General features: G+C 41.8%; 6 protein-coding genes across 10 annotated transcripts; 4 read left to right on the top strand and 2 right to left on the bottom strand.

Moving 5' to 3' along the window:
- Positions 1-1,855: 1,855 nt before the first annotated feature.
- On the bottom strand, positions 1,856-9,782 carry LOC129588370 (lysosomal alpha-glucosidase-like). 2 transcript variants are annotated; one of them, XM_055482558.1, is made up of 9 exons: positions 9,554-9,782; positions 8,689-9,121; positions 8,038-8,379; positions 7,082-7,474; positions 6,449-6,754; positions 4,899-5,255; positions 4,046-4,484; positions 3,111-3,547; positions 1,856-2,525 (listed from the first exon to the last, which is right to left on the bottom strand). In XM_055482558.1, exons 2-9 carry the CDS (start codon positions 9,058-9,060, stop codon positions 2,127-2,129), a joined length of 3,045 nt encoding a protein of 1,014 aa, XP_055338533.1. In that variant the 5' UTR covers positions 9,061-9,121; positions 9,554-9,782; the 3' UTR covers positions 1,856-2,126. The 2 variants fall into 2 exon arrangements, with proteins under 2 accessions (XP_055338533.1, XP_055338532.1); XM_055482557.1 differs by having other exon boundaries at positions 9,481-9,782.
- Positions 9,393-12,149, top strand: LOC129588372 (DNA-directed primase/polymerase protein-like). Of its 2 annotated transcripts, none has more exons than XM_055482560.1 (2): positions 9,393-9,781; positions 10,260-12,149. In XM_055482560.1, exon 2 carries the CDS (start codon positions 10,294-10,296, stop codon positions 11,854-11,856), a length of 1,563 nt encoding a protein of 520 aa, XP_055338535.1. In that variant the 5' UTR covers positions 9,393-9,781; positions 10,260-10,293; the 3' UTR covers positions 11,857-12,149. The 2 variants fall into 2 exon arrangements, with proteins under 2 accessions (XP_055338535.1, XP_055338534.1); XM_055482559.1 differs by having other exon boundaries at positions 9,393-9,731.
- A 496-nt stretch (positions 12,150-12,645) lies between these two features.
- Positions 12,646-14,621, top strand: LOC129588375 (uncharacterized). Of its 2 annotated transcripts, none has more exons than XM_055482564.1 (4): positions 12,646-12,833; positions 12,975-13,259; positions 13,771-13,911; positions 13,998-14,621. In XM_055482564.1, the coding sequence occupies exons 1-4, from the start codon at positions 12,779-12,781 to the stop codon at positions 14,504-14,506; spliced, it is 990 nt and encodes a 329-aa protein (XP_055338539.1). In that variant the 5' UTR covers positions 12,646-12,778; the 3' UTR covers positions 14,507-14,621. The 2 variants fall into 2 exon arrangements, with proteins under 2 accessions (XP_055338539.1, XP_055338540.1); XM_055482565.1 differs by having other exon boundaries at positions 14,001-14,621.
- Positions 14,622-14,848: 227 nt separating this feature from the next.
- Positions 14,849-18,353, top strand: LOC129588373 (FAD-dependent oxidoreductase domain-containing protein 1-like). Its single transcript, XM_055482561.1, has 6 exons — positions 14,849-15,656; positions 16,173-16,367; positions 16,552-16,733; positions 17,072-17,217; positions 17,522-17,765; positions 17,988-18,353. Exons 1-6 carry the CDS (start codon positions 15,086-15,088, stop codon positions 18,240-18,242), a joined length of 1,593 nt encoding a protein of 530 aa, XP_055338536.1. The 5' UTR covers positions 14,849-15,085; the 3' UTR covers positions 18,243-18,353.
- A 434-nt stretch (positions 18,354-18,787) lies between these two features.
- Positions 18,788-22,248, top strand: LOC129588374 (rhomboid-related protein 2-like). Its single transcript, XM_055482563.1, has 6 exons — positions 18,788-19,293; positions 19,727-19,915; positions 20,512-20,828; positions 21,186-21,268; positions 21,376-21,506; positions 21,737-22,248. The coding sequence occupies exons 1-6, from the start codon at positions 19,168-19,170 to the stop codon at positions 22,046-22,048; spliced, it is 1,158 nt and encodes a 385-aa protein (XP_055338538.1). The 5' UTR covers positions 18,788-19,167; the 3' UTR covers positions 22,049-22,248.
- LOC129588377 (elastin-like) lies at positions 21,682-23,888 on the bottom strand. 2 transcript variants are annotated; one of them, XM_055482567.1, is made up of 5 exons: positions 23,704-23,888; positions 23,531-23,590; positions 23,226-23,396; positions 22,619-22,993; positions 21,682-22,358 (listed from the first exon to the last, which is right to left on the bottom strand). In XM_055482567.1, exons 1-5 carry the CDS (start codon positions 23,762-23,764, stop codon positions 22,321-22,323), a joined length of 705 nt encoding a protein of 234 aa, XP_055338542.1. In that variant the 5' UTR covers positions 23,765-23,888; the 3' UTR covers positions 21,682-22,320. The 2 variants fall into 2 exon arrangements, with proteins under 2 accessions (XP_055338542.1, XP_055338543.1); XM_055482568.1 differs by having other exon boundaries at positions 22,591-22,993.
- Positions 23,889-24,810: the final 922 nt, after the last annotated feature.

Raw genomic sequence — 24,810 nt, forward strand, 5'->3', positions numbered from 1 at the left:
TTCCCATAGACTGCTATGATATAATGAGCCTTCGGAAGAAGAGGGTTGCCTAGCGCGTCTGGTGTGCTAATCTCGAAATGATATTTTCCATTGATGACACATGGATAACATCATACGAATTTGATGTCCAGATTGGCATCTTTTGCACAGACGGGCAGAAGGCTGGGCCGTATAAGTGGAATAAAAAACCGACAAAGCGGAAGATAAAAAAAGATGTTGTCGCTGTTTGAACGCACTGGAGCGGAATACGGGTCTATTACGAGGACAGCGAGATTTAAATTGACCCTCAGAACTTCATGAACGAGATTTGTCTAAAAAGATTTCCGTAGGGCGCCATGTGCCTGTACGGCGAGCATGCAGAGGAGGTCATCCTCCAGTTCTCCGGTTCCTCCAGTCAGACTGCTAAGGTCACGCAGGCTTGGTTGAAAGTAGCTGGTATATTGCATAATTTGGAAGAGCACGAAAAGGGGAACAGCTTGAAGTTACTGATTTTACACTACGACACACACACCCAATTTATAAACGAATTCTAAATCGGACAGTGCCTAACAAGTAGGATGGGTCGAACCAGTTTCTCCAGCTGGCCCGCTCTAATTTTTATCCCGCTGTAATTCGCAGCACGCTTTCAGCATGGAAACCTTAAGTGCAGCAGATGTTGGACACACATAGGCATCATGTAAAGATTTAGTAAGTTTGATTTGGTGACGGATAACTCACGGAAATTTTTGAGAAAAACTGCCCCAACTTGGCCCGGCAGGGCTGTATACCGAGAGGTTACGAGAAGCGGCTTCGCCTGCGCGCTTAATTCTTGTGAATCGACGATCGCAAATTATCGAGCTCTGTTTGCTGAAAAATCGTAGTACTATGAGGTGGTAACAGTGCTACACAAAGGTGACCACTGACCAGCTAATTGACCACTATAGTCAATCACCATTAACGCCATCACCCGTAATTATTCCCGTTTGAAAATTTATGTAAAGTGCACAAAGTATCACCGTTCCACCACACAATAATCGTGAACCGATATTATCGACAAGCTGTTGTTGTATCGTAAAGAACTGGTGACCTTTCCTTAATTGTTGCGCAATTCGAAGGGTTGTAGCGCTTTGATGTTTGAAGTCCTGTCCACAGTATACAAGTTAGCCTCCGCGCTCGACACTTCGGTATTGGATAGACAGAAGTAGTTCTAGAACAAAGTTCGATTTTGATTTCGCAATAAAAAAATACACAAAAGAGCAATTTGCGCCGAAACCAGCATAAACATACTTACGATGACCCCATCGTGCCTTTAACAGGTAGACGAATAAAACATAGTGGAGAAGTCGCAAAGTTTACTCTGAAAGAAAACCAGTTTGGGCCTTTTTCAGTATTAATTGTTTTTTTGCTGGAATTAGTTGAATATATGTAGTTTATTTCACTTGCCCATGGTCAGATTAATTTAAATAAACCACGCCACCAGTCACGGTCAGAAAGCACAGAACTCGGATAAAACTATTTCGTTTCCGCATAAAAAAATCTTAATTTTTAAAATCTGAAAGTGAATCTTCAAGGTTACGCCGATTGCCGAATGCCTCATGTCCATTTTTGCATGCGATATAATCGTGCGTGCATATTGTTTTCAGGAAGCGCAACTGCTCAACTCCCAAAGCACACTCACAGATAAACGTAAAACATCCTTTTTGGGAAGAATTTTAAAGCAGTCGTTTTTGAATCTGAACATGGACGGAACTTCTGATTCAGTAATTGGGTTTTCTTTTTCTACGAAGGCCTGACTGAATTTTTGGCTCATTAAATGACCATAGACATTAGCTACACGAAATCCCGACACTTCTGTTGCCCGAGACTTTTCTGTTGCCAACTGAACATGTTTTCTTTTCGCACCTCTTCACATGAAAGTTAAAAACTCGATTTGTTTGGCTACGTATTGCGGGTGTACAGTCAACTCGTAAAAAAACATATCGGCATTTCTTCAACTTAAGAAAAGCGCGCTCGAACCAAATACATAACCAACGAATACCTAAATAAAATTTCTCATGTATCACATAACAGGCAATGGAAAAAAATAAAACAAACGATTAAAAAAGTGAGCATGCCAAAATGAAAATCAAAGACTGTCGTAATCATCGTTAGAAATCCGTTCCTGGAGGAGGCATTTTGACTTCCAGTTTGAATTCCTTCAGAAAGTTTAATGCCAAGTTGCCCACTACCAATTTGCCGGTTTGTTGGTCATAGTCAAAGTTGACGTTGTTACCGTCCAGGATCACCGCACTCGGTTGCCGCAGGCCCAATAGAATGATCTCTTTTAACGGAGGAGCGATGGGATACACGCCATGCACAACATGGGACGTCAGGATATAGTTGTCCATGGTGAAACTGACCAGTGAATACGTCTTGGTGAGAACAGTATCGAAATACTGCTCACCATCATCCCAGAAGATTTCACCGCTGGCTGCGTTGCTGTCATTCAGTGCCACACCCAAATAAAACGGATTCTGTCTGCTCAGAGTGGTCGTTACATTGGGCACCTGTAATAGCATGCAATTAAAAGTTTGTTCTTTCACTGGAATGGGTACTCTGTCAAGCTAACAGAAAGCGCAACCATACGAATGCAGATTGCAAAAAAACAATTTTACAAGGATTTTACGGAAATTCTGTAGGTAATCAAACACTTCAGCAAGTCACCTTTTATACTGATTCCTTTGGCGTTATATTTTATATTCAGAGAAAGCAAACGTAACAGCAATACAACAAATTCAATTTTGTTTACAGATACGAGTAAAATATACAATACCAATTACCAATAAACAAAACCGTACAAAATAAAATTGATTAAGAGTAATATACAAAACCCAGTTTTGTTTAATGTATACGTGTAAAATATACAATAATTATCGTTATACGTATAAAATCGTACACTCTAAAATGATACGAATACTCACACAAACTGTTTTTAATGCTTAAACTTAATATTTGCTGACTGCAGTAATACTGCGAATGCTTAGTGTTGCAATAATCCGAATACGTTTTGCAGACAACTACTGCTACCTAATAATATGCAACAGAAGTACTGAAGTATACAAAATTGTCCAGTTTTTGGACATTACGTTTACCTGCATGGGAACGATGCAGCCGCCCCGAATATGCACATTCAGTTTCTCCAGCGGCGCTGCCATCTTTTGCCACGTCCTCTTCGCCTTCAACTCCGCTCCGGTGTAGAAATCATACCAGCGATTTTCCGGAAAATATATCAAAACTTCCGTTGTATTGGGCGTTAGAACCGGCGATACCATGAAACTGTCTCCTAATAAGAACTGCCAGTCCAAGGAATACGTGGTGCGATCATCAGGAAACTGGAAGAATACGGGGCGCAGTACCGGTGATCCGCTAACGGAGGCTCGGAATAGCAGGGTATTCCAGTGCGGAAGAAGCAGATAACGATAAATAAGCGCTTGACGAATGATGGCGGTGGTGGTGTTGGAAAATGCCGCCGGATCCTGGGCTTTGCTGCCGTAGTCGTTGTGGTTGCGAGAGAACGGGTAAAATGCTCCTAAAATCAAAAGTACAAAATTAAATAAACAGAAGGAGATATCCTGATCTTGATCCACCATCAATTTCGTTTTCCATTTTTTCGCGGAGTTATGCAAAAAGAAAACTCCTTTAGTGGAATGCGCAGAATACACTTGAAACTATATATAGTACAAATTTCTGCCAGTGCAGGCTTATTTCTGTAGTGCTACATGAAATAAATATTGCCGAATCAAATTAAAATTAAAAAATCTTTCCTCTACAATCGTTTGTAGAATAGCTTTTGTACATTGAATTCTGTAGATTGAAGTAGCGTGCTCAGGCTTGCAATTTGCGTTATTTTGATGGCTATTGCCCATTAAAGTTTTCAAATCCTTAAACGTATTTCTTTTGATGTATCTTTAAATGTAATATTTCCTTTAGGTAAATGTATTTCGATGAGCGATGATCGCAGGTGTTCACGATTATTGTGAACGCAACACACAATAATATATGTTACGCTGTTTCTCTAATCCCTTACCGAGCTGATGCCAGCGGATACACAATTCCTCCGTCGTATCGCCCATGAACCCGCAAATATCCGCGCCCACAAAAGGCATGCCAAACAAGTTGAAATTCAGTATATCAAACACACTGGTCTGCAGGTGCGACCAGTCACTCGTCGTATCTCCATTCCAATGGGCCGAAAACTGACCCTGTCCGGCGAAAGTTGACCGGGATAGAATAAATGGGCGTTTTTCAGGGAAAGCCTTCAGCAAAGCGGTCCGGGTGGTCATGGCCATAAAAATTCCGTACGTTGAGTGGAGGTTATAATGTAGGCCCAGATAGTGCTGCGCCGTCATGCACAGAGTGCGTCCGGCCATCAGCGGTACATGCAGCGATGGAACATACGGCGGATATTCCAAGGACGAATTGGGACAGCCGTAGACACTGCCGTTCACAAAACTGGAGGGCTCGTTCTGTAACAGACAGGTTTAGCGTACGTTCTTAGTGTAATAACAAAAGAAAACTCACTTTCGAAGCAAACATTTTCAAAACACCTTTAAATACATGTGAATTAAAGTCATCGGATTATACTACCGTATAATCTGCACTTCCAGAAATACCGTACTTCCAGCTGTACAAAATAGCAGTGAGTTAAGTAGCGAACAAATGAATTAGGGAACGTTCAAATTCCTATTAACACTATTTCCTGCTGTTATAAAATTATTTACACTTTTTTTGCGCTAAATAAATTGCCGTCAAAAGGTACACATATCTTGTACACAAACTTACCACAGTATTGCACAGACATTTTGATTTTTGGTCACTCAATTGCATCCACCGAAACGCGCAACCTTCTGCAACTTTGTGAATTGTAATATTAGACTCACCATATCAATCCACAGACCATCAAACGGGAGCTTGGCATGGAATTCGGAGATCTGTTTCGTGAAGTACGCACTGGCGTTAGCGCAGGTGAAGTCCGGATAGGCTTCTTTGGCTCCGGTCCACATATTCCCCTCGATGTATTGTCCGCTAGCATTTAGCGTTAAACAATTCATCTCCAACGCGTCATCGAATGGCGGATAGGTCCCTTTGGGTTCGACAGAACTAATCGCTGGGTCGGTTATAATCACGTAATGCATGCCGCGGTTATGTAAATCCGCTACAAATTCCGGCAGACCGGCAAAATTTACTGGGTCTATGGTGAAGTCGCGCGATCCGTTCATGTAATCCAAATCGTTCCACTACCAACAGAAAAATGATAATCAAATATCGTGTTTTAGGATTTAAACGAATTTTTAAAGAAACAAGTAAATTTTCGATTGAATAGATATTCTATATTATTTAGGCACTCGAAATGCCATATGAACGAGAATTACTGTACGGTATTACAAAGTACACTGCACTTCTGACCAGGGTAGCGTCACCGGCCCCTCTCTCAGAAAAATTCCATTTTTTGCAGGATTGCAGAGTAACACTAGGGTACGCTAAAAAAAATAGTTTCATCTGCCATGGTCAGCAGGGCGTGGCCAAACAGAATTTAGAAGTTAAAGATCTGCTATGTTATAGCCTATGGCCAATGCATTGCTTAGTACTTTAGGCACATTTGCGATTTAATACAAACCTCTTCATGTGGTATCGTACGAGGCTTATGTGCGTTGAGTGTTCTCGGCTTCCCGTTTCTGAAACGGGCTAGTAGATGACAGTTTATTATTTTTAATTTTGGAGATGATCTGTAGGTGCTCATTACCTCGGTTTTCGTGCTGGCAGTATGAGATAAAAATTGATAGCGCGAATCGAAATGGAAGTATTTACACCAGCTAATATAGCTCTTACAAAATATTGTTAATTACCAGTTACCACCTACAGGCCCGCTTCAGAAACAAAAACGGTTAACGGAGAATATTGTACACACACAGGCCTCGTACGATAGCGCATTCAAGTGGTTCGTAATAAATCGTAAATGTGCTTAAAGTACGAAGCAATGCATGGGCCATAGGCTATAACATGGTAAATATTTAACTTATAAATTCTGTTTGGCCACGCCCTACTGGCCATGGCAGATGAAACTATTTTTTAGGTATACCCTAAGGTTACTCTGTCATCCTGCAAGAAATTAGATTTTTCTGAGAGGGGGGCCGGTGACGCTGCCCTGGTGAGTAATACACGAATAAAAGCACATTAATACACTTCAATCTTCATTTTTATACTAAACATTGTTTTGGAAAAACTTTTTGAAGATCGTTCCTGAATTCGAGCAAAACAAATTCGCCAATAAGTAAGTTAAAACAAATTCGAAACAAATAAAAAAAGCAAATCAAGTATACGAACAATAAGAAAATTTGTGATCCAAAAGATTGTTCTGAAAAGAACTTTTTACAAAGGTAAGCTCGTTCTTGAATTCGAATCAAACACATCTCTAAAACTGCCGTCTAACCTGAGTATCAAAGGGAATTCGGGCCGCAATGTTCCGCTCGGTTACGGTTTTTGTCCCATTGAGATTAATATATCCCCAGCGACACAGATGGTATCCGAGAGCCCAGTAAGGTGGCAATACCGGTGCGCCAACAAGCATGGTATACTGCTGCACCACATCGTCAGCGGTCGGCCCGAGGAAGAAATAAAAGTCTAGTACTCCGCCAATCGTCCGGTACGTTATCGCCGGAGCCGGCTGCAAGATGACGTCCATGGCATTGGAGTTGAAAAGGAAAACGCCGTGGCTTTTTCCATCTTCCTCCATTAACTAGAACCGACGGACACATTTTCTGTATGCAGTTTTTTTGAAAGGAATTTTTCGCAAACGCTAGTTTTTAGAACGTAAAATTACCTTTGAGAAAATGTTTAGACTTATCCGAATCCTTCAGGGCAAAAATCGAAGAAAGTCATGGAAAAAAAATTATCACAGATGTTTATACAAAATACAAAACTAATTCGATCAGATATTCTCTGTAACTGAAAACCAGCGTAAAATGCGTTTAGTTTGATCATCGAAACCATTAAGCAAATACTACAAACTACAAAGACACACAAAAATATTACTCATCCGCTATACAAATAGATTCGGGCTTACCAGATAAAACGGGTGCACGCCGTAGAGCGGCGTATCAAAACTCGGATATATATCCGTCGTCCAGAAAGTAAAGCTCTTCCATTTCGTGGAATGCATGAAGTGATGGTCGGTATGTTCACCCAAACCGTAAATGTAATGCGATGGCAGGTACGAACCAATCTCCAAGAACTGGTTGTAGAAAGACAACGGCGTAGCCGACGTATCAAACAGGACGGAGCCCGTGGCAGCGCGAATCACCCGGAAACTGAAGGGAACGTATGTCACCTCGAAGGTGTACGCCTGCTTCGGCTGGCGGGTCGGCGGCTGGGGCATAACTGGAATTGGCACTTCGTAACGGTCTGTTTTTTGATCGGTGATTTTAACGCGCAGTCGCGTTTCGGTTTCCATGAACACCTACGAGAAAAGCCCCGAGTTTACAACATAGCAAAATTCCCAGTCAGGAGCCATTAAATACAGCAACCGGTGAAAAAATATCAAAAATAAACCACCATTTCGAATATTCTGCCACCATTTATAAAACGCAAATCGCAAGCGTTGAGAAAAGCGAGGAAACACGAATGGTTTGTTCTAAATAAATCTGACGAAACCGACCGGGGCGAAGCGAAGGCCCTCTTAATTCAAAATCATATAGGTGTTATACATACTTATTGATAGTTTTAGAACATTCATTAAAATATTAAAACATCAGAAATCATGAGATAGAGAATTTCTTCGTACTGTATATTTCCGCCTGATTAAACTGTGTCAAAAAGCATTACGAAATTCTAATAGGTAATTTAATTTTTTCCCTAAGCAGGTTATCAAAGTACTGCGCATTGAATAATCCATATTTCATAACAATACTCCTATAATGCGTAACTCTTTATTCCACTTTTGATTCAATTTATTTAGCTGCAAACTGCAGCCACGAACATCACGAAATAAATAACACAAAATAATTACTGCATTAGCTATACCTGTATAATGAGATCCGAAATCGCTTCCGGGTAGACATTCGTCGCATTGGGATCACGGCTGATGTGACCCTCAAACCCATCATCCGTCGGCATATATTCCACTAAATTATACGACGGCATATCAAAGGGATAAAAGCAATACGGTACATCCATCTCCACACCCCGCTTTTTCTCCTCTGTCGTACTGCGCCGGTTGCGTCGCTTCCGCCGCTGATCCGGCGGCATCCAGCAACACCCCCGCGCCTCGCAGTTCTGCTGATTAACATCCCCCCGCGGCATACAATCAAACCGGTTATCTTCCGGCACCAGACTGCAAAAAGGCCGCGTTGCCGGCTCCTCCTTCTACAGTTGAAATCACAGTTTCAAAACGTTCACGCTTCAAATCAAGTCATAACTCAAAACCAAACGGGGTTTCGAGAATCTGAAACCGTTAAAAATGAAACAATTTTTTATTTGCAGTTAAATACGGAGAGATTCATCAAATTCAAGGCCGGTTGAAAAAAATACAGTAAAACGGCTGCTGAAAAAAACGAAACTACTACGAGTAGAACTTCAATTACGTGTTTACAACCAAAAAATATTCGGCACATAAATTGTAAAATGTATTTTTCATATCGTATTAAAAACGGCCCCAAAATCACTCAACCCTACCTCCAATAGTCTCTGCACTTCGGCGGGGATTTCGGGGAATTCCTCCGCCGGGACTTCGTCCACCCAGTCGGGCAGGGGAATTAATCCCATCTGCAGACGCTCCAGTTCAATCACGACAATCTCCTTCACCGCCATCTCCACGGGATCATCGGGAGTGAGTAAGGAGGGCGGGGGAAAGAACATGGGCAAGACAACGAAGGCCAGAACGGCGAAGGCGATGGCAAAGGCCAAGGAAAGGGAGAGAAAAATGAGCAGGCGGTGGAAGGCGGAATATTCCGATGGTTTGGAGGAGCGGGGATTCCGCAGGCGTTTTTCTAATAATATCAGATCGTCGTCGTCATCATCCGGAAGTCGGTTCCAAATGTTGCCCATTTTTGTTGATTATGCGAAAATGGTCACACCGAATTTTGTGTGCAAATCTCGGAATGCGAAACTGAAAAAGCAAAAGAAATCGTGATGACTTGGTTTATATATTTTTTTTTTATCACTGTTAATAATTAGTATTAAAGGGTGCTGTACAGGGATCAATTACAAGTGACAAGTACGATGAACTATCGATACGAGTGGTAGCGATAAGGAATGCACTGATACAGCCGGAATTAGCACATAACCACTTGAACACAGCGATCCACAACAATGTAATCTATCGTTCTCTTCCCAGACTGTTTATAACGGTACTCGTATCATCATAGCTGCGCATAATAAATCAGCTCCACCATGTGATGCAGCTACATATGTATCATGCTCCAAACATCGAAAGTGGAACGAAGTACAAATTGAGTTTCCACTCACCAATGATGGTGCAAGCATCCAGTATGAGATCAAAGCGCTTCAGAAAGTACTCTGTATGTGCACGAAAACGCACCTTGTCCAGTTGTTGTTATTCCATCTGCAACTTCTGGATGCGAGTGAATCCTTAAAGCAGATGAGCCGACTGAGAACTGATATCCATGCGGATGTGCCAATGACTCGCACCAACTGCGAGAAGCAACGCTGCAACAAAATAGGAAACTAAGTAACCGTGCCCAAAGGATAAGTTGAGAGTGAGAAAGTTCTGGGAGGAACAATCTGCTGTGCACTGAGTGCAATCACTGTAATGTGTTTTTATTAATTTTTGAAATTGCACTTTGTAATCTATGCAACCGGAAGTGCGTCGCATTTCCGGTTGCATAGCTAATGGAAGCCCCAATCGTGGGCGGAAGGCACTTACACAGCCTATACCTCCACCCAGGCTGGCGATCAGATGCCAAGCGGAAGGAAAAAGCGGGAAAGAAAAACTTCTCGATCAGCTGTTGCAGCAGAGAGAAAGATTGTAGTCTGTCGAGTGTCGACTACCAAGTCAGCTCCTGTTAGGGTCTTTAACTTGTTTTCAAGTTTCAAGTGTCTAAATTGTATTTATTTTAAAATTATACAAAATTAAATGTAGATTTATGTGAGCAATTTTTACACATTGCATTTATTAGCTTTAGTTTTAGCTTTTGATTACTTGAGTTTCCACTTATTCATCCTTCGCATTCAAGCAATGGTTAGGTATGTTAGAAGCTTATGGTAATTGGCGTGGTATCTCGCAGAATCTGTTATCCGTGTTTTCGGAGACCCGTAATCATGGACTCCAGCAAGTTTTACGGTGCATCATCATCCGTCCCCACCAGTCCACTCGTGCAGAAAATCGAAAAAGCCTGGAAAGCTACCGTCGCAAGCAAGAAGAAGACTCCGCCTGGGAATACGCAGGACGATGCATTCGATCCTTTTCCTCTAACCTTCCCCAAGCAAAACGCCAGTTCATCCAGTGCACATCGCGCCTGGCCCTTTGGCATCGTGGCGCAGAAGAAAAACGCAGCCAGGAGTCGTTTAGCGGGTGCAGACAAGAGCCACAGGGATCTCCTGGCCAAAAGCGCAGTGTGGGGTTTGTTCTACCAACTACAGCCCGCACTGGACTACGCCAAGGAGAAGAACGCACAGGAGCAGCATCGGGAGTGGCCTGTGCGCTGCTTCTCCTACGAGCACGAGCAGTTGCGCGATGGCAAGCGACGCTTTTTAGCCACCACGTACTATCATTGCTGGCATATTTACTGGCGAACTCCGGAGGAACAACGCATGCTGTATGAAGTCATCCCCGCGGAACTACCCGTCAAACTGTATTTCGACGTGGAATTTCCGCGGACTGAGCAGAACAAAGGCAAAAATGGTGACGCCATGGTTGACTGTCTGGAATCGCGGGTGTATCGCTGTTTGTCCCATTTATATCCTGAAAAATTTCCCCTGAATAATTTGAATGCGGAAAATGGTGCCGTGGAGGGAAAGCTACCCATGCTAAAATTGGACGCCTCGACGGATGCAAAATTCAGTCAGCATTTAATATTTCCTACAGTGGTGTTTCGGGATGTGAATCATGCAGGATTATTCGTCAAGTATTTGTGCAGCAACCGTGCGGATTATGATGCAGCAGCAGATCTGAGCTATGATGAGCTGCTCGTTTGGAAAAAGGATGGCAGTGCGCAAGGCTCATGTGTAGACACGGGCGTGTATAATAAGAACCGCAATTTCCGATTGTTTTTATCCCATAAACAAGGCAAAAATAATCCTCTGCTGTTTCAACCCACGGCAGCATTCCAGGACATTAGCGAACGCGAGATTTTTATGGAGTCGTTGATCTGCAACGTGGAATCTAACTGCGATGCACTGGAGTTTCCGGCCCATTTGCAGCCAGAAATCGTCCGGAATTGCCCTGTGACGAATAATTTTATTTCCGCGGATGGCGATGCGCGTGCGCCCGTATCGGGCCCGGGCTCACCGTTCCCGGAGGTGGATCGTTTCATCGAAAGCGTGATCACACGCGACGGTCTGCAGAGCAGCATTCGGCAGTGTCGGTACCATCCCGATACGCATAGCATTGTGTACAATATACAGGGTCAGTATCGCTACTGTCAGCGTATTGGACGCCATCACGCATCCAACGGCATCTTCTTCGTGGCGTATTTGAAGGAAGGAATTTATTATCAGAAGTGTTTCGATCCGGATTGCCGGCACTACCGATCGCCGAGTTACAGTCTGAATGTTAAGTTGACATTTGAGGAAAGTGCTGGAACGGTTGCGGATAGTTCCGCTGAAAGCAGCCAAAGCGAAAAAGCGAGCGGCGGATCCGATAACGGAGTGAGCTTAATTTAAGTAATCTCTTTCGCGGCATCTTCTGATATTGGGTTATTTAACTTATTTTGCTGCTGTCCGTTGTGTTGTGTACAATAGGAGCGCGTGTAGTGTGCGTTGTATTTTCTCGTTGAACGGTTTTTGATTTTTTGAAAGTTTAAAATCTGTCTGAATATTCGTCTCGAGTTTTACGAATTCAGTGCTTCAATTCACCCTCGCATTGTATAGCTATAGTATTTTACTGTCATGTATTACTGTACTTTTTTCGTTTGACAACTACATCACAGAATAAAAGGTTAGTTTTAATGATTAAAATGAAGAGCTAACCTACTCCGTACTTGAACAAGGAAAATACTCGTACATACAGTACTCTGCAATATTCAGAGTGCATTAGCAGTTTAGCACACCGAAGCGGTTTTCACGTTGTTAATAACACCGACCAGTGAGCTGCAAACACTTTCAAGTCTGAAATGTTCATCGAAAACGAACGACGACGAAACTATGTAAATTGACATCGTTGTACCGTCCGGTTTTGATCGCGCAATCAGATTCGTTACTACGTATAGTCTCGCGTAATACTATGTTACCTGTAATTTTAAACAGACTTAGAAATTAGAATCACTTCTTCTTGGCAGTTTTGCTGTGATTTTCTTATAAATGCACATGATTTGTCAGTATTCGGCGCCGAATCACTGCAAGCCTGGATTACACCTTTCTTCAACGAGATACTTAATACCATAGTGCACGGATTGCTGCACATTCTCAGGTATCATTCGGACAGAATTACCTTGGCTAGATTTCCTCCGACATTTTCCATTTCTTGGTCGCATTCACACGTTACAGTCCGAAAGCGTAGTTTCCATCTGAAGCTGAAAGGTCATCAGTCGAAAGGGTAGTTTCCATCTGAAAGCTGAAGCATTCAATATCTGTCCATTAACATAACATGAGCTATTTATATTCCTGGATTGTTTTTTTCGGGTGTTCCGGCCTTGTTACAGGTGAGTAAGCGGAAACGGTTTCGAATCTGGTTTGCTTGAAGCTGTGAGTTCGGTAGCTAAATACGTGTACATACTTCTATTATTAATGGTGCAAGCACTTGCTTCCATTGTTACTTAAGCTTTTTTTGAAATGCATCATAGTGCAAGGCTTCTACGGCAGTGACAACAGCAGTTTTGGTGGTTATGGAGACACCGGAAATCCTCACGGCGGTGGTCCACAAGGCGGCGGTCACTATGTTGATCCCCAATCGCCGATGCAGCACGGAGGCCTAGGGATGCTACAGGGAAGACGTCTCCCTAATTCCACCAATTCCCAGATGTCTCCGCAGCTGCCGATTTACTCCGGAAGTGGAGGAATACCCATGATCTTCATGAATCCGGATAAGGCTGTAGCTGACGCATTTTCTGCCATACTGAGCAGCATCTGTAAGACAGTCAGATAATGTGATTGATTAACAGTTATGTACATGACCAATTAAATTAACTAAAAATAGTAAGCAGGTATTTTAATCGATTTCATGAAAAGAATAATTATTGTATTTATACTCTATTTAACTCGCATGCAGTTACCGCATTTTACCAGTTAGTGACCCGGGGCCCTTCTCTTCTCGTAAAGGTTTTAGATGGGGTCTTTCTTTCACGAAGGTTTTCTTTTAACAAACACTTCTTACGTTGATCAACCTTTAATATGTACGAGTACAATGTATGATATAATATCAGAAACAAACGGAGTACAAAAAACGTTCTTACGTATATACCTAATTAAATTAAAAATAATTTTACCGCTAATAACTATTGCATTTAACCAAGTATTATTAGCTCCGGGCTTATATTTTGGGAGGGGTCACAAAGTGATGAAGTACGATACCTGCGTGGCAGCAAGATTTCACTACCGTCACTTTAGCTCTGTAGCAATACAATTGTATTGTGATTTCAGTTAATTCTCGGGGGATGCCAATGCCGTTCTCAGTCGGGGCAGCCAATACCGTTCTTGCTCCAGGACTACCAGGAGCACCATTGCCCGTGCAGGCCAGTGCTGGGAACCCATATGCATTATACAACGGAAGCGATGTTGCAGGTAGCCGGCGCTATATGCACCAGACGCATACGCATATGTCTAACATCGCTTAGATCGAACTGTTGGCTGAATGTGTCTGTTTCTAGAAGCTTATGGTGTGTACGGGAACCGATCGACTGACAATGCGTTTGGACGCTACGGCGGCAACGGAAGCCGCATGGACGATCAGTGGGGAATCGGAACAGGTTTTGGAAGTAACCGCAGTGGACTAAACACCGGCGGATTCCATGGCTACGGCATGGGCGGTGGCCCATACGGTCGGAATTTCAGCAGTTTTAACGGCAGTTCGCCACCAGCGATAATCGCGGTGCCCGTCGGACCGATGATGAGCGGAAACTTTGGGTCAGGGCCGCAGATCAATAGCTTTGGTGGAACGGTATATCAGTTTCCGGGTGCCACATCGGTGAACATCGGTTTGCCGGCACCTTCACCCAGCTTAATTGTCCCACCAGGGATCCTCCGGGTCCAGTTTTCTTTTTCCGGAACAATTGCCTTTATTCCATTCTCGCATAATGCGAGTGCAGCGCATAATGCGAGCGCAGAATATAGATATAGTAAACTGATCCCTAGAAATGAAAGTGGACATGTACCGTAGTGAACGCTTCTGTGGATTCTGACTGTGTCTTTCTAATTCCTACCCTATTAGTTTTCTTGAATCGGTCTACATAATGGTGTTTGGTAGGTTTGCGATGGTGTTGTAACCTGTCAGTCGCTAGTTAATTTTGATAGATGCTGGTCTGAAATATTGATAATTTGGTACTTGTACAGTATTGTAGTAAATAATAAAATCAGTGACACGAAAATGCTTGCTTATTCGTTTTTTTTACCAACGGTAGCCAACGAATTCCAAATAAATTCCAATCGTTTTTACTTCAGCCTTAAGGGGATGCTGGTGATCCGAAAAATTATGTTCCAATCCTGTAAACCAAATGACAGTAAATTTAATTTAATCGCCCTTGTACAAATTACAAAGTAAGAATTTTACGAGTATATTGTACTGTACGAGTACTATTTTAACAGCAATCGCTTCAGTGAAGCGGCTCCACTAATAAACTGTACTGCCGCACTTAGCGCTCGGTGCAAATTTCCTGGACTTCCCTGCACGCGTACGGTCGCGTATTTTTTGTTTTATAAGCTGTGACCATTGTTCTTGATTTTCTTGTGTTCTGTTGAAATGTCTCGGCTTTTAAGTAAGAGATGGTTTATACATGCGTGCATCTCCCACTGCAATCCTCCTGCATGCGGAATCTCGACGAGCTGTTCCCTTTCAAAAAAAGTCGACCGCTCTCCCCCGGCCCCCTCCGCCGACCAGATCGAGGAAGAAGAATGGCGACGGCGTCGCCGCTACGTGCCCCCCGATCCGGTACTAGACGAGGGCTCGTGGAAGCGCGCATCCACCGTGATGCGCTGGGATATGGCCAACATGTACGATCTGCTGCGCGGCAAGGCGCCCTACGGGCATGATGCGCGGGTGGAGGGCCAGATCTTCCCGCAGTTCTGCGATATCTGTGTGATTGGTGGGGGCATTATGGGCTCGCTGATTGCCTATTTTATTAAGCAGCGCTGTGTGGGCGAAAAGAATCTGCGGGTTGTCGTGGTGGAGAAGGATCCCAGTTATGCGCAGTCGGCCAGCACCAACTCCTTTGGAGCGGTCCGGGTGCAGTTCTCGCAGGAGCACAACATCAAAGCGGCACTGTACGGGGCGGAATTTCTCCGCAGGATGAAAGAGCATCTGGCTGTTTTTGGTAAGAAGTCGTGCGGGCTATTTGGCGTGTGAAGAACTACATAAAATTAGCTATGAGTCCAGTTCAGATTTATGGCTGCTGCTTTTATTGCAAATGATTATTTTTGATTTTTCTACAGTTAAAACTGTTAAATTATTTTTTTTAGAAGCACTGCCTCAGTTTGCTGAAAATCTTGTGTGAATTCTGCTAAATCTGCATTTGATATGGCGCGGAATGCATATTTTGCAACTAGGAATGTGTTGAATGTTTTTTTTAGAAAAAAATCCGACAATTTCGCTGTTATTTCTAAAAATTTTCTTTTATTGTTTGGACTATAGATTGATTCTTGATTTTTTACGATTTTTACGATAGAAGTGTTGGGCTGTAAATATCACCACCGTAAATATCACTTCAGCGGAGACAGCGAATATCCATTATTTATTTGCATTATTTTTTCAGTGTGTATGCTTCTTGTGTGTATTTTTCAGTGTGTATGCTTTTTTCAGTGTGTATGCTGGCAAGTGTAATGTCTTTTAGAGAAGGAACCGGGAGATTTGCAATTCCAACCACAAGGATATCTGTTTCTGGGATCCGAGGCGGATGTGGCGCAGTTGAAAATCAACCACGAAACGCAGATAAAGTGTGGTGCTAAAGTAGCGCTGCTGCTCCCGCATCAGCTCGCCGAGCGGTATCCCTGGCTTAATTTGGACGGCATCGCGCTAGCAAGTTACGGTAAGATAAATAAAATACCGGCGTAAATAAATTGTTATTTAAAAAAAGTTTCCTGAAAAAATATGAATTTTTTCTCTTCTTAATGCGGTAACACAAACATGTAACCATTGCGGCGGCAGTTTGAAAATGTTTGTTATGCTTAATAGCTGGTAATTTAATTTATGGGTTTGTGGCTGCTGTTCAGGATTAGAGCACGAGGGATGGCTGGATACGTGGAAATATCTGTACGCTCTGAAAGAGAAGAACATGTCCATGGGTGTACATTATGTGGACGGAGAAGTAGTCGAGTTCCGCCGGGATGATTTCGCCGGCAGTCAGGTGGCGACAATGGGCGGTGTTCCCTTCGAAAAGTGGAAGTGGGTTAGGGTAAGCCGCAGCTCGCTCTGTAAGCTTGAAATTTTGGGTATACATTTCCATGTACGCTTTGCTTATTAGAATTTGAGGTTTTGAAAAGCGAACAGTAATGCACTCTGCTGACCCTACGTTTTTTTTATTTCTCACGATATCATGCAAAAACGTACCCTGATGGCCTGTTACAAAGTTACAATCGGCTGAGCAACGCAGTTACTACGAGTACGCAGTTTCGTAAAATCATGTAATCATTAAAGCGAAATTGATATTCTTATACTCGTATTTATTGAAATGTGGAAACCGATTTGTCATAATGATCCTAATTTGTGCATTTATTGGTGGCTTTGTGTTAGGTTCGCACGAAAGAGCACGGAGATCAGCACATTCAGTTTTGTTTCGTTGTTAATGCGGCCGGGGCGGACTCCGGCACGGTTGCGAAGCTAGCTGATGTTGGCCAGAAGAGAGGAACCCGGATTATTCCGTTACCTGTGGAAAAGAGGTTAATAAACCGTAAATACGTTCGTTTAATTGGTGTAAAAAATTTTCGGCACACATTTTTACTGACTTTCCGTGATTGCAAAGTTTCTTATTATTAATACTTTGTGTTTTGTTTTGCAAGTTAATATTTTGTACTTGACTAACTTGACGTGTTGGGACTTTGTCATTGCTGCTGCAAGAAAAACGTGATGATTTAAATAATCAGCGAAATAAGTAACTACCTACCAGCCATTTTCTGCACGCAATCTGCCGATAATGGGAAGTGTTAAGGCGTCTTTACCGATTTCGAATACGATGTTTTTTAGGAAACGATATATGTATGCCTTCCACTGTCCAGAGGGACCGAAACTGTCCATGCCCATGTTGGTGGATCCCAATGGATTGAACATACGGAGAGATGGCATTAAAGGCATGTACATTTGCGGTTGGACGCCCAAAACCAACGAAGAGGAACCTGATCCCAATGATCTCACGGTGAAGAATGAATTTTTTTACGACGTATTATGGCCGAAATTATCCTTCCGGATACCGGTGTTTTCGAAGCTGGAGGTCTGTCCGTTAGCTGTTTGCATTTTACAAACAGTTAAATTTAACCATTTTGTGCTTATGCTTATTGTTTATTCATGTTTATTGCAATATTTTGTGGCTGGCTTATTCACTTTTCAACACTGAATAATCAAAACTTATTGTTTTTCCAAATATTTTCTTGCTGTTGTTTGCTGTTCAGCGTTTATGTATCATTTTCCAAAGCTTATTTCATTCGTTTTGCAGTTACGAGGTGGATGGTATGTCCATTATGACTACAATTACTTTGATCAGTCCGGGATTTTGGGACCACACGTCTATCACGGAAACATGCTGTTCGCATGTGGATTTTCCGGTTACGGCATGGCTGTTGCGCCAGGCTACGCAAAAACAATAATGGATTACATTTATGAAGCCCAGTACGAGGAACAAGATGTGACTCCTTATGAATTTGAGCGTTTGTTACATTTTGAACCACAGAAAGAAATCGTCCTCGTGTGAGTACCGCTCTTTGGGATTTTTATTTTTAGTTTGTCGTTGTTGTACGTTTTTGGACTGTAAAAAGTTGTTGAATTTATATGCTGAAATTTTCGAAATAAAGCGAAACGGTGATTTTACCGAGCTTGGCATCTGTAACTTGTGTGTGCGCTGTTATTGCGCTAAATTTCGCGGTTTACTTGCAAGACAAATTAGTGAAGATTAAAATACTGTGTTTTTTGAAAGCGTAATTACTGGTATTATTTTTAAAAGGTAGACTGCAGATTTTACAAACGAAGAGCAAAATATGGAAAATGTGCAGACGCAGAAATACGAGTATGTATGTATGTGATGTTACGATCGGTTACGTTCTGAATTGGTTTATCTGTTATTTATTTATTTCTGGACTTCTTTTTAATTCGCATTAGATAGGCCGGTCTGAAGACCATTACGAGCGATAGATTTGCAGTGTTTCCCTGGGCGCTATGAAAATATAACTATCTCTAACGAGATTACTCATTCTTTGCCGAGCGAGCGTATAAATATGATTAGCATTGTGTGTGGCGTAATCCGCCGGCTGTCAAATTGCCAGCAGCTTACTCACTGACACTCCGCTGCATCACGCTGGCCCGTGTATTTCCGCTGTAACTACTACGAACGTTAAAATTCAACCTTGGAGCGCTGCTAGTCGCGGCCGTAGAGATCTTTGCTGTTTGCTAATGTGGCGATAAATTTACCTCAGAGTTAAAAGGAGGAACGCTCTTCGGAATGTTTAGAGGCGCCTAGTTAGAACGTTTTCTAAACAGTTAAAAGTGCTATGCGGAAACAAACTGTTTCCGGCTTATGACACATACTAGCTGTGCACAGAATTGGTGCGTCAGCGTATTGAACTGGATACATATTTTATGGGGATTTAACAACGGATTTCATAGCGATTTGATTGAGTGTGATGGCCAGTATTTATCCCAAGTTACAGGAAAGTATGGAGTACGTCGGCCGAGGTCCCAGTAATGCCGGCAAATTGGAGATCAACTTTGATCAGTACAAATATCGTAAAGATGTCGAACTGGAACATGTACGTATTTTATTACATACTTAATAGTTAATTACAATATTATTTCGCTCATACGCATACAAACTTTGTAATATGTGTTAGCTAAAGATTAATGAAATTATATATGTGCGAATGATGATATTGTTATCAAGTATTTGAGTTACGAGTATACATGTAATGCCAGGAACGGTATTCATTGATGGCTCAGTGGAAATTATTATCTATAGTTTCTTAACGTAAAAGAAGTATACTTCTATTCAAGTTTCGTAAATATAGATATCAGGATAAATACAATGGTTTAGCTTTAAGAGTTTGGTACAGAGTACGTACTCGTATACATACTGGCATACTTTGTTCAGTTTCATAATTATGTTCGGTTTAAAGGAAAATTAACTTAATTAACGCGCAATATACAATAAAAAAAATTTCTTTCATGCGTTGCTTACCTTTGTAGCGTTGGATGGGTGTTTTTCAAGAGATGGATTATGACAAAGATGGCAAAGTGAGAATCCGCGATCTGCGTGATCGTCTCCGGCGAGCTGACCGGAAGTTGGCCATACCTGAGCACATTCGCGATGATTTGCTGAGGCGGGCGGACATGAACAAAGACGGCTATTACGAATTCCATGAGTTCCTACATCTGGTGAGTGATATCGATTGTTATTTTACTCTACTTTTAACCGTATTAGTAATGCATTTAATTGTTGTCGGGCTTGTAAGTATGTACGCGTTCACCTGTGACCGTAATGCGTAATGCGCATATCACTTGTATTCAGAATTTTTGTCTACACGAGTATAGAAGATGTCGCGTCAGTAGCATTATGCTTTTACAATGAGGCGCCTCTTCGCTTGCCGCATCAACGAAAAGCCGTTATAAGTTGTAATTGGTTTTATTAATTAAGATTGACAGTTTATTAGATTGTAGTACGTGTTTAAAATTAATTTATTACTGTTTTGAATTGATACGCGACGTATCTGTGCAGGATGTTTTACCGACAGAAAAAGAGGAACGTTACGGTATAATGAATTATGATTACAGCAACTGGGAAAAGCTTACCATCATGGCTAGAAAATTACTGAATCATAATTGTAGTATGACTGAAGTGATATTTAATTAACGGCAATGTAATTCTTAAGCTCCGATTTGCCAATACACGGATTTTTGATTTTTTACATTTAATGTTTGGGTGGAATTATTTGCAACGTGACGGAAAGGTTGAACACTCTTTGTTGACGCAGATCGAATTAGTGGACAGTCATGCCCATTTGGATAAATTCCACAAAGCGTTGGCATTGGCCTCCTATGTTGTGGTACCGGAATCCGAACGTCCCCAGTATGTGGAATCGGAACTGAAGCACTACACGTGCTGTCCACCGCCCATCTTCCTCATCCTGGTGTCGGCGGCGGAGTTAGCCATTGCCCTGTATTACCACTTCACTACTCCGAAGGGTATGAGCGACATGTCGGTCACCATCAGAAAGGACTATTTGCCTTATAATCCCAACCGGCGCAAAGAAGCCTGGCGCTTGTTATCCTATATGCTGGTGCATGCCGGGTGAGAAATGTAAATTGTTGTTGGAAAGTACAAGCTCGCAGATTTATAAAACATTTTCTTAACTGTTGCTAATATCTTTGTTTTGGAAAAATTTATGTTGACTTATTTATGTTGTTTTGGAAGAATTTATGTTGTTCTTATAAATTATCTGGGAAAAACTGTATGAACGTTTATACAAATTTGTATGTCTTCTCATCGGGATCCGAGAACGGTATAGAAACAAAATATTTTCTGCATTTGTCAACCATGATTAACCCGGTATCGGTGACAACACGAACAGCATATGCATTTTTATTGTATGCTTAACCGCTTACGTTTTGTTGCTTTTTGTAATCTTGAAGCATATTTGCATTGCAGGTGGTACCATTTGATTGTCAACCTCGTGGTACAGGTGGTACTGGGAATTCCTCTGGAACTGGTGCATAAATATTGGAGAGTCGGTACGGTCAATGCATAATTAGAATTATTAGCCAGATGAATCAATCCAGTGAAGATTTATTGCAATTGTGCTATTTTTATTATATATTGTTGTGTTATATTTTTACAGGAATTGTCTATCTGTTGGGCGTGATTGCCGGCGCCTTAGGAACGTCGGTTACCGATCCTAATGTGTTCCTGGTGGGTGCTTCCGGTGGAGTGTATGCACTGCTAGCCGCTCACCTCGCCAGTATGATTATCGTAAGTGTCACCGTTTTAGGATTTTTACCATTTTTTACGTATATTTACAAGCGGTTTGTATTAAACTGTCGTACGCCTTTATTTTATATATACAACTACCTATCTCATTACACTTATTGCGGCCCAGAAATAATTTACAAATACAGATAGGAGTACTCGTAGCAATCGACAAAATATGAAAATATCCTGCGTAAATTATTACATAAAAAATTAAACTGTATGATATCCAGAATTGGAAAGAAATGGAGTATGCCTGGATCCGGTTGATCTTCTGGATTGTCTTGATGGGCAGTGATATTGGTGTATTTATTTATTACCGGCATTTCTACGATGGCAAAGACAAGCCGATGATTGGCTATTCAGCGCACTTTTGCGGAGCAATATGCGGATTGTTATTGGGAGTGGTTTGTCTGAAAAATTTGAATAAACTGGCGTGGGAGCGGGTAATATGGTGGATTTGCCTAGTGTTAACCATTCTGCTGTTTGTCTTCGCTATTTTGTGGAACATCTTCTGGACGGGATTTCCTGTGCAGCATGTATAATGGGATTTCCTGTGCAGCCACATTTGTGTGAATTGTTAATGTTTTTGTACTACTGCACAATAAATCAATGCTATTGCTTTCCCCGTTTTTTATACTTTTTATTTGTGCACTCAGCTTGAAATGATGTTTATACGCAGCAAGTGTTTTTAACAACCAGCGAGATCAATAAAACTGTAACGACCAGGAAATTGCAAAACAAAAATTGTGTACAAAATTAGTTATGCTGACTGATATCCGTTGTTCCATTCACAACTGTAGCAAACACGGGAAAGTTACTGATCGAATTCCGAATCCATCACTCCAAAGCGATCTAAAATAGACAGCAAAATTAGAGACGTGTTTATACAATAATTAAATAAAAATCGGAGATAAGTACAACGTTTTGATTACACCGTGTCAATCAATCATCCCGCGCTTATAGTAACAAAAATTAAACACATTTTGCAAAAGTTCTTAAGCCCATGTCAATTACATGTATATACTGGTAATATAAAGCGTCTATAAAAAAATTCTTCGTTGGGAAAAAAATAGTTAGCACTTACTGAATATAAGCAGCGCATTAATACTTACTGAGTGCGTTAAGATTGGATGGAATGACAGTGATGTATGACCCGGGAATAATCCCGGATCCGGGAAGACGACCCGGAAACGATCCCGGGGCCGCGAAGACACGCTGGGTCTGCGGTTGCATGGGAATGGCGGATGCCGTCGACATGCCGGTAGTGTCGATGTTGCTGGTAGCGGCCGGCGTCGGAACACGCGACACACGACTGTATCCGGGGCGAAGCTTGACGAAGACGCTCTGAATGGCCTCACCCGGAATGCGGATGACCTTGCTGGGGTCACTGCCAATAGAAGTCGCATCCGTCTGCTGGGATTCATCGGCTGCGCTCTCGTCTTCAGACATGGCGGACTGTCCATCCTGGCTTTCATCCCAAAACAGACCTGCAAATCAGTGAGACAATTAAGGAAAATATTACTAAACAATATTCAATGACTACGAACAACTGAATTGGTGGGTTTAGCTGATACTAGCGGTCCGATATAGAAATAACGACTGTGATATGTCAATGATCGAGTACAGTACTGTATAACCGAAAATTTACCGGTATATAATCGTGCTAGTTCACATAAGTATTTACAAATACATATATATATTCGTTAATGGTTTCTCTACCTGGAAAGCCGAGTCCGAAACCGCCTAACCCGAATCCACCCAATCCAAATCCAAGACCGCCTAAGCCTAACCCGCCCAGGCCTAATCCACCGAAGCCAAGACCGCCCAGGCCGAGACCGCCGAAACCCAGTCCAAAGGGAAAGAGGAGGCGCTGATCCGGATTAGATGCATCTAAAAACGAAGCCAAAATAATTCATATTTGCCGGTGTTAGGTGTAAATAGTGATTTCAGTACACATTTGGACATAAAAGACTGAGTTGGCCTTTAGAATCAGTATATCATGCCCATCAGATGTTAAAACTTACCGACAACGAGTGTTGGCTGCGTGTCCGTCGGTTTAATCTTCGGATCGACTTTCTTCTTATCTATAAAACGTTAACAAAATTTAAGAAACATGCTATAGCCGACCTGCTTAGTGTAAAACAAAAAAATTAGGAAAGCCCGTAAACATCATATTGGCAAGTTAAATCAGTCTCACCTTTATGTGCAATGCAGCTGCCGATGAGAAGAGCACTAAGGAAAACGTAGGTGAACGACATTTTTGCCTTTGTTAAAGGTCAACTTCACTTAATCAGTACACGACTAAATCAACAAATTAGAAGCTGTAACAATAACAAACTGTAGGAGCACGACAATCTGAAATCTGGAGCCGGAGTTTGTCAAATTTTTAAGTTATATATATACCATGGCCAGTACTTCACCGGATCAAAATGGTTATTCCCGGATGCGATAGGCCGATTTTATACTTTGTACAAAGGTCGCCCATATGCAATGAGCTACAAGTTGCACTATTCTGAAAATACCTATCTGCAATTTATACATAAGTTAACCTGCGTCTGCACGCCCGAAGGCCATGATTGGCTCTAACGATTTTGTATGCTTTTTTAATGTTTAAATTCGATCATTTTTATTAGTGTAAAACTTGCGTCTTCAAATAATAGTTCCTTTAAAACCTGCAATACCTATTTCCGGTAAAACTACCGTATAATTTGGTGTAAAATGTCCAGCATTGTTCAGCATTGTAAAGGGCAGTTTAACTAAAGGTGTTTTGTTAATTCAAGCTTCAAGTTAATTCAGCATTACGATGGTGCATGCAAAGCAATGAAACAGGATTTTTAAGTACAGTACAATAGCAAATTAGATGTACATTTGGCAGTGTCAGTTGTCACATACGGTATTTATTGTAAACTAGTACTTGTATTAAAAAATGTACAGTAGTTAGTTTTCTTCGGTCTACAATCATTTTGTTACTGAATATTTTTTTTGCCGCATTTGCCGTGAGAACATGGATATCGCATTCGCCGGATATCAATCAAAGCAGTAAAAGTGAACGTTTAAATGCACTTAAAATAGTTTTTGTCCTAGTACGGCCGCGGTAGCGAACTAGCTACACACTCGGCAGTGTTACATGTTGTGTTATAAACTAGTGCTAACAAATGTATTGTACAGTAGTTAGCTTTCTTCGGTCTACAAACAGTTTGTTACTGATCTTATTTTTTCTTTCCCGCATTTGCAGTGAGAACGTGCGCAACGCCGGATACTACCGTAATCGAAACAATAAAATTAAACGTCTGATGTATTGTAC

Source organism: Paramacrobiotus metropolitanus, unplaced genomic scaffold (genome assembly GCF_019649055.1).
Source record: "Paramacrobiotus metropolitanus isolate TYO unplaced genomic scaffold, Prichtersi_v1.0 Parri_scaffold0000029, whole genome shotgun sequence".
NCBI classification, from domain to species: Eukaryota; Metazoa; Tardigrada; class Eutardigrada; order Parachela; family Macrobiotidae; genus Paramacrobiotus; species Paramacrobiotus metropolitanus.

Coding starts and splice junctions, on each gene's coding strand:
- LOC129588377 (XM_055482567.1), bottom strand. CDS start 23,764: ATGTCGTTCACCTACGTTTTCCTTAGTGCTCTTCTCATCGGCAGCTGC. Junction 23,397..23,530: donor GCAGCCAACACTCGTTGTCG/GTAAGTTTTAAC, acceptor CTTCGTTTTTAG/ATGCATCTAATCCGGATCAG. Junction 22,359..22,618: donor ATCCAATCTTAACGCACTCA/GTAAGTATTAAT, acceptor TGTCTATTTTAG/ATCGCTTTGGAGTGATGGAT.
- LOC129588374 (XM_055482563.1), top strand. CDS start 19,168: ATGGCCAGTATTTATCCCAAGTTACAGGAAAGTATGGAGTACGTCGGC. Junction 19,916..20,511: donor TCCATGAGTTCCTACATCTG/GTGAGTGATATC, acceptor TTGTTGACGCAG/ATCGAATTAGTGGACAGTCA. Junction 21,507..21,736: donor ACCTCGCCAGTATGATTATC/GTAAGTGTCACC, acceptor TATGATATCCAG/AATTGGAAAGAAATGGAGTA.
- LOC129588375 (XM_055482564.1), top strand. CDS start 12,779: ATGAGCTATTTATATTCCTGGATTGTTTTTTTCGGGTGTTCCGGCCTT. Junction 12,834..12,974: donor GTGTTCCGGCCTTGTTACAG/GTGAGTAAGCGG, acceptor AATGCATCATAG/TGCAAGGCTTCTACGGCAGT. Junction 13,260..13,770: donor TGCCATACTGAGCAGCATCT/GTAAGACAGTCA, acceptor TTGTGATTTCAG/TTAATTCTCGGGGGATGCCA.
- LOC129588370 (XM_055482558.1), bottom strand. CDS start 9,060: ATGGGCAACATTTGGAACCGACTTCCGGATGATGACGACGACGATCTG. Junction 8,380..8,688: donor AAGTGCAGAGACTATTGGAG/GTAGGGTTGAGT, acceptor TTTCAACTGTAG/AAGGAGGAGCCGGCAACGCG. Junction 3,548..4,045: donor TATCCGCTGGCATCAGCTCG/GTAAGGGATTAG, acceptor TTTTGATTTTAG/GAGCATTTTACCCGTTCTCT.
- LOC129588373 (XM_055482561.1), top strand. CDS start 15,086: ATGTCTCGGCTTTTAAGTAAGAGATGGTTTATACATGCGTGCATCTCC. Junction 15,657..16,172: donor AGAGCATCTGGCTGTTTTTG/GTAAGAAGTCGT, acceptor AATGTCTTTTAG/AGAAGGAACCGGGAGATTTG. Junction 17,218..17,521: donor CCGTTACCTGTGGAAAAGAG/GTTAATAAACCG, acceptor GATGTTTTTTAG/GAAACGATATATGTATGCCT.
- LOC129588372 (XM_055482560.1), top strand. CDS start 10,294: ATGGACTCCAGCAAGTTTTACGGTGCATCATCATCCGTCCCCACCAGT.